Source organism: Oryza brachyantha, chromosome 1 (genome assembly GCF_000231095.2).
Source record: "Oryza brachyantha chromosome 1, ObraRS2, whole genome shotgun sequence".
In the NCBI taxonomy this organism is placed as follows: Eukaryota; Viridiplantae; Streptophyta; class Magnoliopsida; order Poales; family Poaceae; genus Oryza; species Oryza brachyantha.
The window spans coordinates 16,638,454-16,651,319 of NC_023163.2; the positions used below are offsets into that span (position 1 = coordinate 16,638,454).

The 12,866-nt window shown below is 36.7% G+C and overlaps 1 protein-coding gene across 5 annotated transcripts; it reads right to left on the reverse strand.

Moving 5' to 3' along the window:
- Positions 1-2,484: 2,484 nt before the first annotated feature.
- Positions 2,485-7,517, reverse strand: LOC102715800 (DNA repair protein RAD51 homolog 3). 5 transcript variants are annotated; one of them, XM_040520155.1, is made up of 9 exons: positions 7,361-7,517; positions 7,040-7,167; positions 6,244-6,366; positions 5,955-5,988; positions 5,815-5,885; positions 5,502-5,728; positions 5,175-5,306; positions 4,459-4,525; positions 2,485-2,993 (listed from the first exon to the last, which is right to left on the reverse strand). In XM_040520155.1, the coding sequence occupies exons 2-9, from the start codon at positions 7,134-7,136 to the stop codon at positions 2,815-2,817; spliced, it is 930 nt and encodes a 309-aa protein (XP_040376089.1). In that variant the 5' UTR covers positions 7,137-7,167; positions 7,361-7,517; the 3' UTR covers positions 2,485-2,814. The 5 variants fall into 5 exon arrangements, with proteins under 5 accessions (XP_040376089.1, XP_006644305.1, XP_040376092.1 ...); XM_006644242.3 differs by lacking the exon at positions 7,361-7,517 and having other exon boundaries at positions 7,040-7,175; XM_040520158.1 differs by lacking the exons at positions 2,485-2,993; positions 4,459-4,525 and adding an exon at positions 4,534-4,832.
- Positions 7,518-12,866: the final 5,349 nt, after the last annotated feature.

Genomic DNA, 12,866 nt, shown 5'->3' on the forward strand with positions numbered 1-12,866 from the left:
TGCCTGACTGCTGTGTAGTTTGACCGCTCTCCTTGTGATGAGCCTAGCGGCTGACCATACACAGATCTTCAGTGAAACCATGGCAGCAGCACGTACAAATTAGGATGACAATGATGAGATTCCTTACCGGTACTGGTAGTACTATAGGAGAGCATCATGTGCTGCTGGCTGTACTACTACCATAATATAGCTATTGCATTGTTAAGAGGGATTAAGAAGTAAGGCTATACTACAACACACCCTACCAAAATAGAGCTACTCCCACTGTCCCAAAATAAATTTATTTTTTATTTTTTACCTTTAATTTTTGACTCTTTGTCTTATTTAAATTTTTTTACGATTGATATTTTTGTTTTTATTAGATGATAAATTATGAATAATACTTTACGTGTGACTAATTTTTTTAAATTTTCTAAAATTTTTTTAAATAAGACGGATGGTCAAACATTGGACACAGAAACCAGAGAATTCGTTTTTTGGGACAGAGGGAGTATATTTCTAGGGGCTTTTAACTTTTTGCCACTCTTACGGATTTTCATAACAGATTTGTCACTGGACCCACTTGTCATAGACTCATGAGGGCCCATATGTCATAGACAGTGAGTGACAAATCTGTTTTGACCGCTCGTAAGAGTGGCAAAAAGTTAAATTTCTCATGTTTCTAAGTTGTTAGAGGGAGTTAGAAGTAAACTAAAAAGAGCAAGCGCTATGCATTAATGCAATAAGACCCTTTGGGAAGCAAAGCTAGCGGATCCAGCGTGGGGGTTGGCCTGTTAGGGGCTTAAGTCCCCCTAATCGCCGGATAAGATAAAAGGACGGGAGAGGAAAAGTAAGAAAACAGATGAAGATTAGGGGACTGAAAGAAGAAGAAGAAAATCAACCCCTCTCCCTCACTCAAATGAATCCGTCTTGTCCATATGGGTGAGGTGTTTTGGTACAGTATAACGGACACAGCAACATCAAAATAGAAACTTAAAAACTTAAGAGTTAGGTTTTTAAAAGTTAGATGCAACTTTATCGTAGAATGGAGTGTTTAAGATAATGAGTTGGCGGCAACGAGATAATTTGTCTGAAAACGACATGAGAAAAAAAGGGCGGCCTTGGCATCGGTGTGAACAGGACACCATCCTTTTTACTGACTTAGGATGGGGTTCCACACGGGAAACAAGATGATAACCGATCGCTTGATTGGGCATAGTACGTTGCTCGTCATTGCATTTTTTGTATTGATGAGGAATTTCTGCAGCTAGGCCCACTAGGATGATCAGTTTTTTTCTCACCTTTCACAGCTTATATTCCTTTATTTCCCATGTGTATGTATGCTTTCTAAACGGGTAATAGCCTATCTTTTAAAAAAAATCTATGAAAAATTACTTTAAAATTTTATATTAATCCATTTTTAACTTTTTTTTGTTAATACTTAACGAATCATACGTTATTTTGTTGCTCTATTTTTCATACACGATGAAAGGTTAGCATGCTCTCCCCTGAATACAGCCCTGATTTTGCTGTTGTTATTCATGGATGAATATGGATGATCACCTTAGAGTTTTAGACACTATGCGCAAAGAAGTTCTACATGTTACTGCCTCCATTTCATATTATAAAATACTTTAATTATATCTAGAATTCATCTTCTATATGAAGAACCCTTCATCTATCAATGAATATGCTTATGATAGAACATTTTATAATAAACCGAAGGTAATATATAGGAATACTCGTGTTGAACAGGCACTGACGCCTGAATCACCAGCATATGATCTTGTACGCAGACCAAGCATCGGCACACGGCATATGAATTGCTAAGGAAAAATCAGTGTAGCTAGAGCACATTACATTTTCGAACACTATTCTTTTCCCCGGAATGGAATTGGGTAAAAATAAGTACTTTTCAAGCTACTAAACTCGATGGTTTCTATTAAAAAAAACTAGGTGTGACTTTTAAAATATTTAACTCATTTATTCGCATCCAATCAACCAGCTGTTCAGCTAGTGTTCCATTCCATTATACCCAAAAAGAACACTAAACTCCAGAATGAACAAAAAGTTCAAACCTTCCAGCCAATAGGGCATGTGGTTTATTCGTTACAATGTGCACAATCTTACGAACCTTTGACATATATGGTAGTAACTGTCTAAAACTATACATATATACTGGATGATATTTCAAACTAAGGCCCCATCTTTCCACATACTAATAATGCAAATTTTGAATTTGAAAGTTAAATTTGTGAGTTAATTTTAGATTTTTTTCATCGTAATTTTTTTTCTAACCTTTGCTTTTATATTACTAAGAAGACGTATATAAAAGTTTTACCCATAAATTATTTTTTTAATCGTTAATAAGCAGTTTCTCTTATGCTTGTCAAGAGCTGAGGCTGCAAGAACTTTCGCAGCATAAACCGCAAAAAAAAAAAAAAGGATAATTGCGAACCATATTCTAGCTCTCAGATGTACATATGCTACAAATTTGCACTTTTCTTTATCACAATACAAACCACCTCCGGCAGCCATACTGTAGTTCTTTATCTTTTGTTTACTAACCAAAGGAGCACACATCTGTGATCAATGTATCTCCATGTTTGTAACGAGCCTGTAGAGTACTTGTTACATGATTGGATCAACCAAAAAGAAGCACCCATTTTTGCTTCAGTTAGCTCTGTACAATTAACTAGGGGCAGAAGCAAACAAGACGATGTCATAGATGGTCCTACCATCAATCAGCTTAGTTAGACCGAAAGATCTAAAGATAATGCCGCACGGTTTGGACATGATGGTTACCAACGGTACAAGGGTTCAACACCAAGATTGTTACGTTACCCGGACTCGCTTGCAGCTTGAACTAACAGCATCTCGCACACCCTTACCTGTCACTGCATATGGCGCTGAGGCTACTGGAAGTGAAGGAGACTTGTCAAGGTATGCATACCGCTCCTTCCCATTCCAATACAGAATTAGTCGATTGGTGCATGAGTGGGACCAGCTGTCACCTACATAGCACCATTTCATTGTTATCATTCCTTACTATGAACGGTTCAAACCATCCAATACAAGAAATAACAAGGGGGTGATTTTTTTGGCTTTTGTAGTGAAAAAGGCCAGACGGCATATTTGCAAACGAAAAATAATTTGTGAATAAAAATTTTATATATGTGTTCTTAGCGATCTAAAAGCCAAGGCTAGAAATAAACTCCAATGAGAAATCCTCAAAATCAACTCCAAATTTAAACGTGAAAATTTAAATTTTGACTTATAAGTATAAGCAGAAGCGAAAAGATGTGTTGCAAGTAACATACTCCACAAAAGGAATATATCATCAAGGTTGTAGTGCACCATATATATTTCTATAGTATATTTTATTTGCATTTCAGTAGGGAAATCTGTTCTGATTTTGTAACAAATAATAATGGCATGACATTAACATATAATGTTAATTCACCTGCACTATCATGGTTTCTTAAGTGAGCTACACTAACCGGAAGGAACCCACACCTTGCCATCAACTCCATAAATCAAAGTTTCAGCAGTCTGAATATCTTCGTGTTAAAATAAATATGTTCAAGGTATAGCAGCCAAGTGTGGTCTTACTGTTTTAGTAAGTGTTACAGACCAAGTTGATAAGAAGGTAAACATCCATTGGAGGAAGATCACACATGGACAATTTAAGATAGAACACATAAGTTGAAAGAGTGAACTTGGCAGAGAGGAGACAGAAATCTGGATGCCTGGATAAATGTGAGACAGAGATTTGGAGATTTGGTTTATTCCATAATAAGTTCTTATCAAACTGTCCAAAGCCATTATAGGGCAGGTGCCCACCCATAACAACCTTAAACCAGTACACAGCTAGCTGAATTTCCCACAAAAATTGTACACAGCTAGGTTACAGTTTATTCAAAAGTAGAAATGTATTTAATATACAACTTTAGATTTTATTTCTATAATATAATGTATTTGGTATGCTCTATAGGTGATCAATGCACGTCATCGTAATTTGGGCACAGCATGATCAATGACAGATAATTCACTCTTTGTCATGATTAATGTGGTAATCTCTACGGCTTTTATGCTTTGAGATTGAACATAGTGGCTCCTTTTGTCCATCTCTTAATAATACAACTATTCAATGAGATTTTCATAAAAATATGGGAACTGTATCTCTAATACTCACCTAAAAAGGATATAATATCAGTCCCTAGGATTTATCTCTAATGCAACTCCTAATACTCATCTCAAATGGAGGCCTCTAAGCATGTGCATAGCTGTCGCAACCTTGTCAAATGAGAAATGGCCACAGCCCATCATATTAAAGCGTACAGCAGTACAATATAATGTCAGTTTTTTTTCTTCATTTTAGTAGTCACTAGTGACTATTAGGGAACAAATACAAATCTAAGCATTTGATGGTGATCGAGAGCTCGAAAGGGGGTTATAATTTTGTGAATAGAAACTGACCTAGAGCAAGAGTTAACTGAAATGATCCTTCCATGAATTTGGTAGTGACTTGGTTCAACAAAACAACCTGCTCAAAGAAAATAAGATGATATGTATGATAGCCTCATCTTAGGCAAAGCCTTCATTAAACTGTTCCTACTGTACAGAGAAATGACAGGATGGGATAAAAAAATGTGAATGGGGATGCTCGTGAAGGCAACGATAGCAGAAAATAGAAATGCGGTTGGTGAATGATGAAATGAACATGAAGACAACAGCTATTGTAGTTTCAAAGCAGACCATGCCGGCGTGCTCCCAGAGGTCAATAGTATATCTTCACCCAAACGGCATGTGTTCCTTCTAATTGTTGATGTGCACTGATAATATCCCATGTTCTGCTGCTGAATAGACCTCATTTAATTTATCAGAAGTTTGAGGTGTAACATGCTTATAAAGCTACCTCAAATCTCAGTTCAGCTAGTAGAATTTCACACTAGCTCAACTAGTAGGCAATCAACAAGAATGAAATATAGCATTTTGCTAGAACTATAATGCCTTTCTATTACCATATGTGTACATCCAAAATAATACATCATTCAAGATGGATGGAACAATGGCATCACATATATTGCACAGATTGAATGAAAGAACACAAATATCCATTTAACAAAACCAATACTGATAGTAGTAGTAAACACTATACTGCTATGCTTGATCCAATAGGACAGGCAGCTTACCGCCAAGTTATGTGCCTTCGCAAGTTTCATCAACTTCAATGATAATCCGCTGAGCACTCTTGTTCTCAGTGCCATATCATCAAAATCTTGTCGGAAGTGGAAAGTAACACTGTCAATAATAACTATTCGCACCTGTGAAGTAGGAAGACAAAATTAGTAACTTAAATAATTACAGCAATTATGGCACATTGGAAAAGTAAAGAAATGGCATGAAAATACCGTGGAACTACAGTAATGGAAAAACAGATTTATTTTGATGAAAATAAGGGGCGAAGTTAGGGCAATTATAAACTTAGAATTCAGGACTAAACTGTTGAAGAAACTTACATCTTTATGCTCCTCAAGAAACTTCTCTAAATAGTTTATGACTGCAATTTGTTCAGTATAGCTGCATATTCGAAAGTAATAGATGTCTGCCAGGAAACTCTCAGGCTTCAGTCTTTTTTGTCCAGATGGAGCCTTTTCATGGCAGTATGGAAAGTACTCCAGTATGTCACTGATACACCCTTCAGCAATTTGGTAGACACGCTCAACCATGAAACTGCCCTCTGTATCTGTTACAATACAAGGATATTCTTAAGACTTATCACTAAGACAAAAGATGTTAAGTGCTTTATCATGAAACTATGTAGTTATGTACCTATATAAACAGCTTTCCCGCCAAGTCCACCATACTCCAATGGAATTTGGACATTGATTGCTAGTTGAATCCTGACAAAAGTTAGTCTTTAGTAGGGAAATCTTCATTTGGATTTGCATTCAAGAGTGCGTATGACATACCCTAGTTGAGTTTTACCGATCCCTGGGACACCACCTGAATCAAACTAGGTTTGTTGATTAGGCCAGCCACTTCAGATGAAAATAGGCATAATTACTTTACGTCTACAAAGAAATAAACTAAAACCAAATGTATTATTCAGTATCCACACACGACATGGGCAATATGAAGCATATATAGCTAAAAGTTATAAACTCAATACAATTCGTGAGACGATGAGAAAAGTAACAGTTTTATCAGGAGCATCTACTTGTTCCTTTGTTAGTAGATATGTTAAAAATGTAAAGTCACCTATCTCAGTAACCTCTTTACAGTGAATCCCTCCACCAAGTATGTTGTTGAGGTCAGCAGATCCAGTATTGATGTGCTTCCGTGATTGCTCATCAGATAGCATATCCCATGCATTTTGGGCACCTGCAAATATTCACATGAGCGGGAAAAAGTGCAATTATGGTCCATTGTTACATTAAGGATCTCCAAGACACAACAGGACTTTGTCAGTGTTGTTTCACAGAATCAAAGACTGTTTGATGATCAGTAAAACTATACCCCCCCCCCCCCCCACACACACACACCAACCCACTCCACAGAAGGAAAGTATATGTACATACCACATTATATAGGGCATTATTTCCCTTACACAATAAGGAAAGGAATAAATTTCATAAAACCCCATGTAGCTATATAGTTGCAGAAAACCATAGGTATTATGACTCATAGCACATAACCATGGTAATCATGGCCCTCAGGTTTCACAAAACCACACCCCTACACATATTAAGTATGGATCTACTTAAAGTTTTCATCTTATAAAATGCCTATGACATTTTAGCCATTGATTTCTTAATACCGATGGATGGCTTAACTTTTCTGTATTCTGAATAATATTGTTTTAGATATGCAAATTTGCATGAAAGTTTAGTAAGGTGGGGTTCTATGAAACCCTTTGATCATAAAACATGTGGTTACGTGCCGCAAGTCAGAGTACCCGTGGGTTTTCTGCAACTTGACCATAAAACATGGGGTATTCTGAAACTCACTCATGAGAAAACATGATGGAATTGCATTGAAGCTAGGGTGATTGTACCTTTGAGAACACTGCTAGCGCTTGGCCCATCTGCTCCCTTGCACTTGCCGGCAACCTTGAGAACATCTTCAGCAGGGGCGGATCGATTGTGGGACATGGAGGTTCAGTTGAACCCCCCCCCCCCCAAACTTTTTGGGAACAAAAGAAAACCTGTCATTAGTCTCTGTCTCCCTTAAGATTATTATTGAGGCAAATTGAGACGGATCCATAAGAGAACCTATCTAGGGTTCATGATGCAGATTCCACGAGAGAAGAAAAGTAGAGCGCGTGGATAGTAGAGAGAGAGATGAGACAAGAGGATGCGGGTGGAGGGATGCTCACCGGTGAGGACGAAGGAACGACAGCGCCCCCCTGCTCGCGGGAGATCAGCGCAGGGGGCGGGAGGAGAAGCGCGTCCCGGGCCGCCGCGAGGGAGAGCGCGGGCGGAGGGGGGGAGCTCGCCAGCCGGCCGGCTGTCGCTGCCGCCTACGGGAAAGAGAGGACGGAGAGAAGACGGAAAGTTGAATAGACGGGTCATTTTGGTCAGGGGCATTTAACATTTTAGCATTTACCAACGTTACATTTCACTGAATTCACGTATCATATACTCGTGGGTCCATATATCATATACAACGAGCGATAAATCTGTTTTAACCATTCATAAAAGTGATAAAAAGTTAAATTTCCCCTTTACAGGTGGCTGGAAGTAAAAAAGCTTGTGTATATTTTACCGGTCACGGGGAAAAATTGACTTACTATGACTAATGCTACGATCATATTTGATTTCATTTGTATATACGTCGAGTTTTGAAGCTATAAATAGTGTATGTATTTGACTATATATGTGTTTTACTAAAGACTTATAACTTACTATTTATTTATTATAATTGAATCTATTACTAAATTATCAAATTATCTTATATTTATATATATCTACACAAAAAATTTTAAATAAGACGAATAGTTGAATATCTAAAAATACTGACGATGTCTATTAAAACATATATGAAGTATTGTGTTAACGAGGTGGTCTAATTCCTTGCATCTTGATACCATAAATGAGTCATCATTGTGTTATGCTCTTATAGGTCTGGTCAAGCTTGTTTACACATATTCATTGATGTTTTATGAGATAAGAGCATCCCAACCGTTCATCTATCTTATTATCTATCCTAAAAAATAGAGGATGAAACGTAAAGATTAAACTCCAGCAGAACACCCATCACATCCTCTATTCTTAGATGTCATTCAAATGTCATCCATATTTGGAGAGAGAAACTCTATATATGGATGTTCTCTCTCCATGCTCCAAAAAATATGGAGGATGTCATATATAGATGATCTGCTGGAGTACAAAGAGATATAGAAGATAAAATTGTTTTAGATGATCATCCAAATGAAGATATGGATGACCAAATTTAGATGATCTGTTAGGGATGCTCTAAACATGTCTTACTTTTATTTTTTTTGCGAGCTTAATCGAGCGATGATAGATTTCTTCCTGATTTTGGATTTCCAATGACGTTTTTGTCATATCAAGTCATTCTATTCTCACCACCTCGCGTGTACATTTTCAGGGCAAGTGGACAGTGCGCGGAGGATGTAGCCGACATGCGGATGACGTCACCAACCGGCGGATGGTGGAAACACCTTAATTTTTAAAATAGGAAAATATTTTGATGTCATATGTTAGCAGTGATGTGGTGTAATAGCAAATTTATTAGTGTTAATTAGACCCATGTCGTTATAAATTTGTCCGTTTTAAAAAATGTCATTACTATTCGACTAATTGGAAAAATGACATTACAATTTCAGAACTATTCGAAATATGTCATTGTGTACCCCTTCGATGCACTTTTTAAAAATTTTGGACCATATTGCCCTCCGTATTGTTCACCGCACCCTTTGAGACACCATTGTAAGTGTAAAGGGTAATTTGGTCCAATTTTTCTAAACGCACCAAAAGGATACGCAGTTGCATATCTCGAATAGTTCTGAAATTATAATGACATCCTTTTAATTAGTCAAATAGTAATGACAAAATTCAAAACAGGCAAATTTATAATGGCATGAATCTAATTAACCCAATTTATTGACGTCGAGAGGACGAGAAAATATACTCAAGGCACAACGATTTTATCATTCCTTTCTTCTAGCCACAAAAGGCTTCACCTATATTTCTTTCTTATTGATAAATCATTTTTACTTATATGTTATTTTTATACTAGTTTTTCCTCAAAATCAAAATCAATAGTTATCATACTCAGAAATTTGAAAATTACGGTATAAATATATAAAATATAGTGTGTATTACGGCTTATGTCACTCACATAACACCAAGTATTGTGGTCCTTAGACTTCAAAAAACCTTGCCACTATGTATGTTGAGCATACATTTATATTAACAAATTTCACCCTGTATAATTATCAATTCGTTAATACAGGTTGTTGCCTTAAGTCCTCGCTATGCATAATATTATTCAGAATGTTAAATTTACTAGATATTTAGAAAATGGGGCTACGTGAAACCCGTAGACCATAGAACTTGTGGTCACATGTCATATACCATAGAGCCTGTGGTTTATGCAACTTCAATGAAATTTAATCTACATAATATGGCTTAAGTATAGATTATCCCAGTAAATTTTGGTATATAAGTGGACTTTACTTCAATTGGTTTTTTGTTCAATTCGAATCAAAAATAATCTACGGTTAACACATGAGAACAATTATTAATCTTGTTCTCCAAAATGACCAAGTGCTCAAGCATACCGTTAACTTATTATTCACCAATAATTTTGGTAAACCAATAAATACAAGTGTATTTTAAATATACAAGGAAAAAATTGTTCCGAGTTACAAATAGTCCCCAGTTTGTTTTGGGGCCTTAGGCTACATGAGCCCTAGGGGATTTGGACTCATGACAGGGGGGATTGTTTCGCTTTTAATGGAAAAAATAGACAACATATTTGCAAAGGAAAAATAATCTGCGAATAAAACTGTTATACATGTATTCTTAGTAATCTAAAAGCCTAGGCTGAAAAATAAACTTTGGTGAAAAATCTCAAAATTAACTCTAAATTTTGATTAAAATTTCAAAGTTTGGTTTATAAGAATAAACCATAAAACGAAAAGATGGGGTGACAAAAGGATAAAAGAGTGTACTAAAGACTACGGTGTTTGGTTCATCTTTATACTTTGCTACGCATATATTTTTTTGGTTTGCTGCAGTTTATTAGCATGTGTTTGGTGTACTGTTAAAGTCGTGACTTTCCACATTTTCCTACCATAGTGGTTCGCATATTATAGATTTGTTTTTCATGCTAGTTTGTCACATTTGCGGCTATTAAATTATTGCATTGGTTTTATGAGTTGCCACAACTCGCGTAACCCTAGTTGCGGATAAAATGGCCACGAACCATATATGCCCTAGGGTTTTCCATACTCTTTTTGCGTGGCTCCAGCTACCAAATTCACTTAGGCTAGATCAAATGGTTCAATCTCTATATAGTGGCGGAGCGAACGTTATTGTCTAGCCCAAGCGATGAAGTGTTTTTGCTAACACAAATTTTTTTGACGTGCATTGAGCTGAAAAATACAATGAAAGCATCGGTAGTATAGTCTAAGAGCTCACTCGACCTGCCCAAGAGGTGGCTTTACTATTGGCTCTACCTAAAAGGGAGTGAAACAAGTTGAAGTGACATGAGAAATGAACTAGAGAGGTTGAGGGGACTTTGGACCATCTCTAGAGTTAAAATTAGAAGTTGAAGCCCTAGTGTGTTCCTAATTAGTGCACGCACTACGCTTTGACTCGGGCATCATGCAAGGGCCACATCTGCTTGAGTGATCGATGATGGATCACGACTGAAGTACACTCTTATGAAATACAAAGTTAGCTAACAAAACACAGTAGTTTTCAATTATATCTGCCCTGCAAGACCAATATAAATTTGAAAAATATGAGCAACTTCTTGCTGAAACTTTAAAATTTTCGAAACTTTCAAATCAAGTTTCAAACTTCGATATTTAGTTGAAGATTTCACTTTGAAGTTGATACCTTCAAATTTTAAGTTGGAGTTCTAACTTTTGGATTGTTTTTCTTAATTTTGAGTTCAAATTTTTGCCCATCAAATTCCCCATGTCCATGAAGCCTTGGATGCCCCCACTTCTGTATAGTTGTTCAACCACACAGTTTGCATGGGCCCATCTCCCCTAGCTTGAAAATCGCAAGTGCTGACGATCGAGCGTCACTGGTGCTCATGCACGTATCAGTAACCCATAAACGACGAAATATTGGTTATGCTAGTTAGTTTCTATTTTTAAACAATAACATGATCAAACATTTTGGGTTTGGTTGAATGGAAATCAACCATGGGGTTTATACCAAACAAATGAAAGGCTTTGCCAATAGATGGGAAACGTTTTACTAGCAATGGTATTTTTTTTATTGGCAAAAAAAACTGGTATTAGCAAAGGGACTCTCATTGTTTGCTCCATGCTGATAAGCCATGAAAAACAATTAAAGAAACCAAAATAACTTATGAGTAAAACTTTATATCAATGTTTTTAGTTATTTAATTATCAGTGTTAAAAGTAAACTATGATAAAAACCTCAAAATAAACTTAAGTTCCAAAATTCAATTTTTAGATGCTATTGACAAGCCAATGAGTTTACACCCTAATGTACACATCCCAAGTTGCAAATTCTAAATTATGGTGGCAAGTAATTTCGCAAATCAATAGCCCTTTTGGCCGACATGCGGTTACCCCGCCCTAGACCGAAGATACCAGCAACATAGGTAGGGAGAAACTTGTCAAACGTGGTACTGAATGAAACTTGTCGGTAGTGAATATTCACTTCTTAATTTTTGCAACTTGTTAGATATAACCACTATTCCATTTTGCCCCTTGATGCGGCCAACAATGACATGAATAATTCCAAAATTTAAATCAAAGTGTTGAAATTTTTTATCCTGTTTTTCTTACGTTAAATATCGATTCAAAGTTTAAAAAATGAATATGATTTCTTTTAATTTGGTATTGTTGATGTAGCGGTAGAAGGTCACCGTATAAGTTGAGACGATAGTGGAGTCATCTCCTACAACAGGTGACGACGGGACTTGCTATGGGAAAAAAACACCCATTGATTCCTTTTATTGTGGCAGGATGGTAGAGTTTGGATTTAGGGCTAGAGATGACCGTGAATTGATTTTCACCTAGTCATATGGATGAGTTTTCCTTTTATATTTTTACACTGAGAGAGTTAGGGGCATGCCCATATGAAATCGACACATGCTTCTGATTATTGCATTTCACCACGAAACGTGTGCACGAGCCTAAAGACTCGACGACATTGTGAGTGGGATGTGGGTTTGGGTTGGACTAAGCCCAACACATTTCTCTCTCTCTCTAGCTCGATCAACCAGGAAATAAACCAACAATACCATATTTGGTTGATTAAATGCTACCTTGATAAATTAAAAATGCACCTCACTTTCCTATTTCCAACCGAACCTACAATTTCATTAGTCATCATTTTTGCTGCAAAGAGATAGTCGTTGAGAAAGTTGTCTAATAATGGTGGTTTGGTTGCATGGCTAGCACTACTACCACCGTTCACACTAACTCCGGAGCTTAATAGGATGTAACGTAGTATAGGTCTTGTTAGGAAGCCTAATAAACAGGGTTGGTTTGAGAATTCTGAGAGACCTAGAGCGAACTCAACTCCATGGATATCTCTTTGCTTACATACGTGCATTTTCAATTTCAAAGTATGCCTTTTAGACTATCGATCCACTAACCATGATAGCCCTCCAGTATGTGTCGTTGGGAATACCAAAAAAAATCA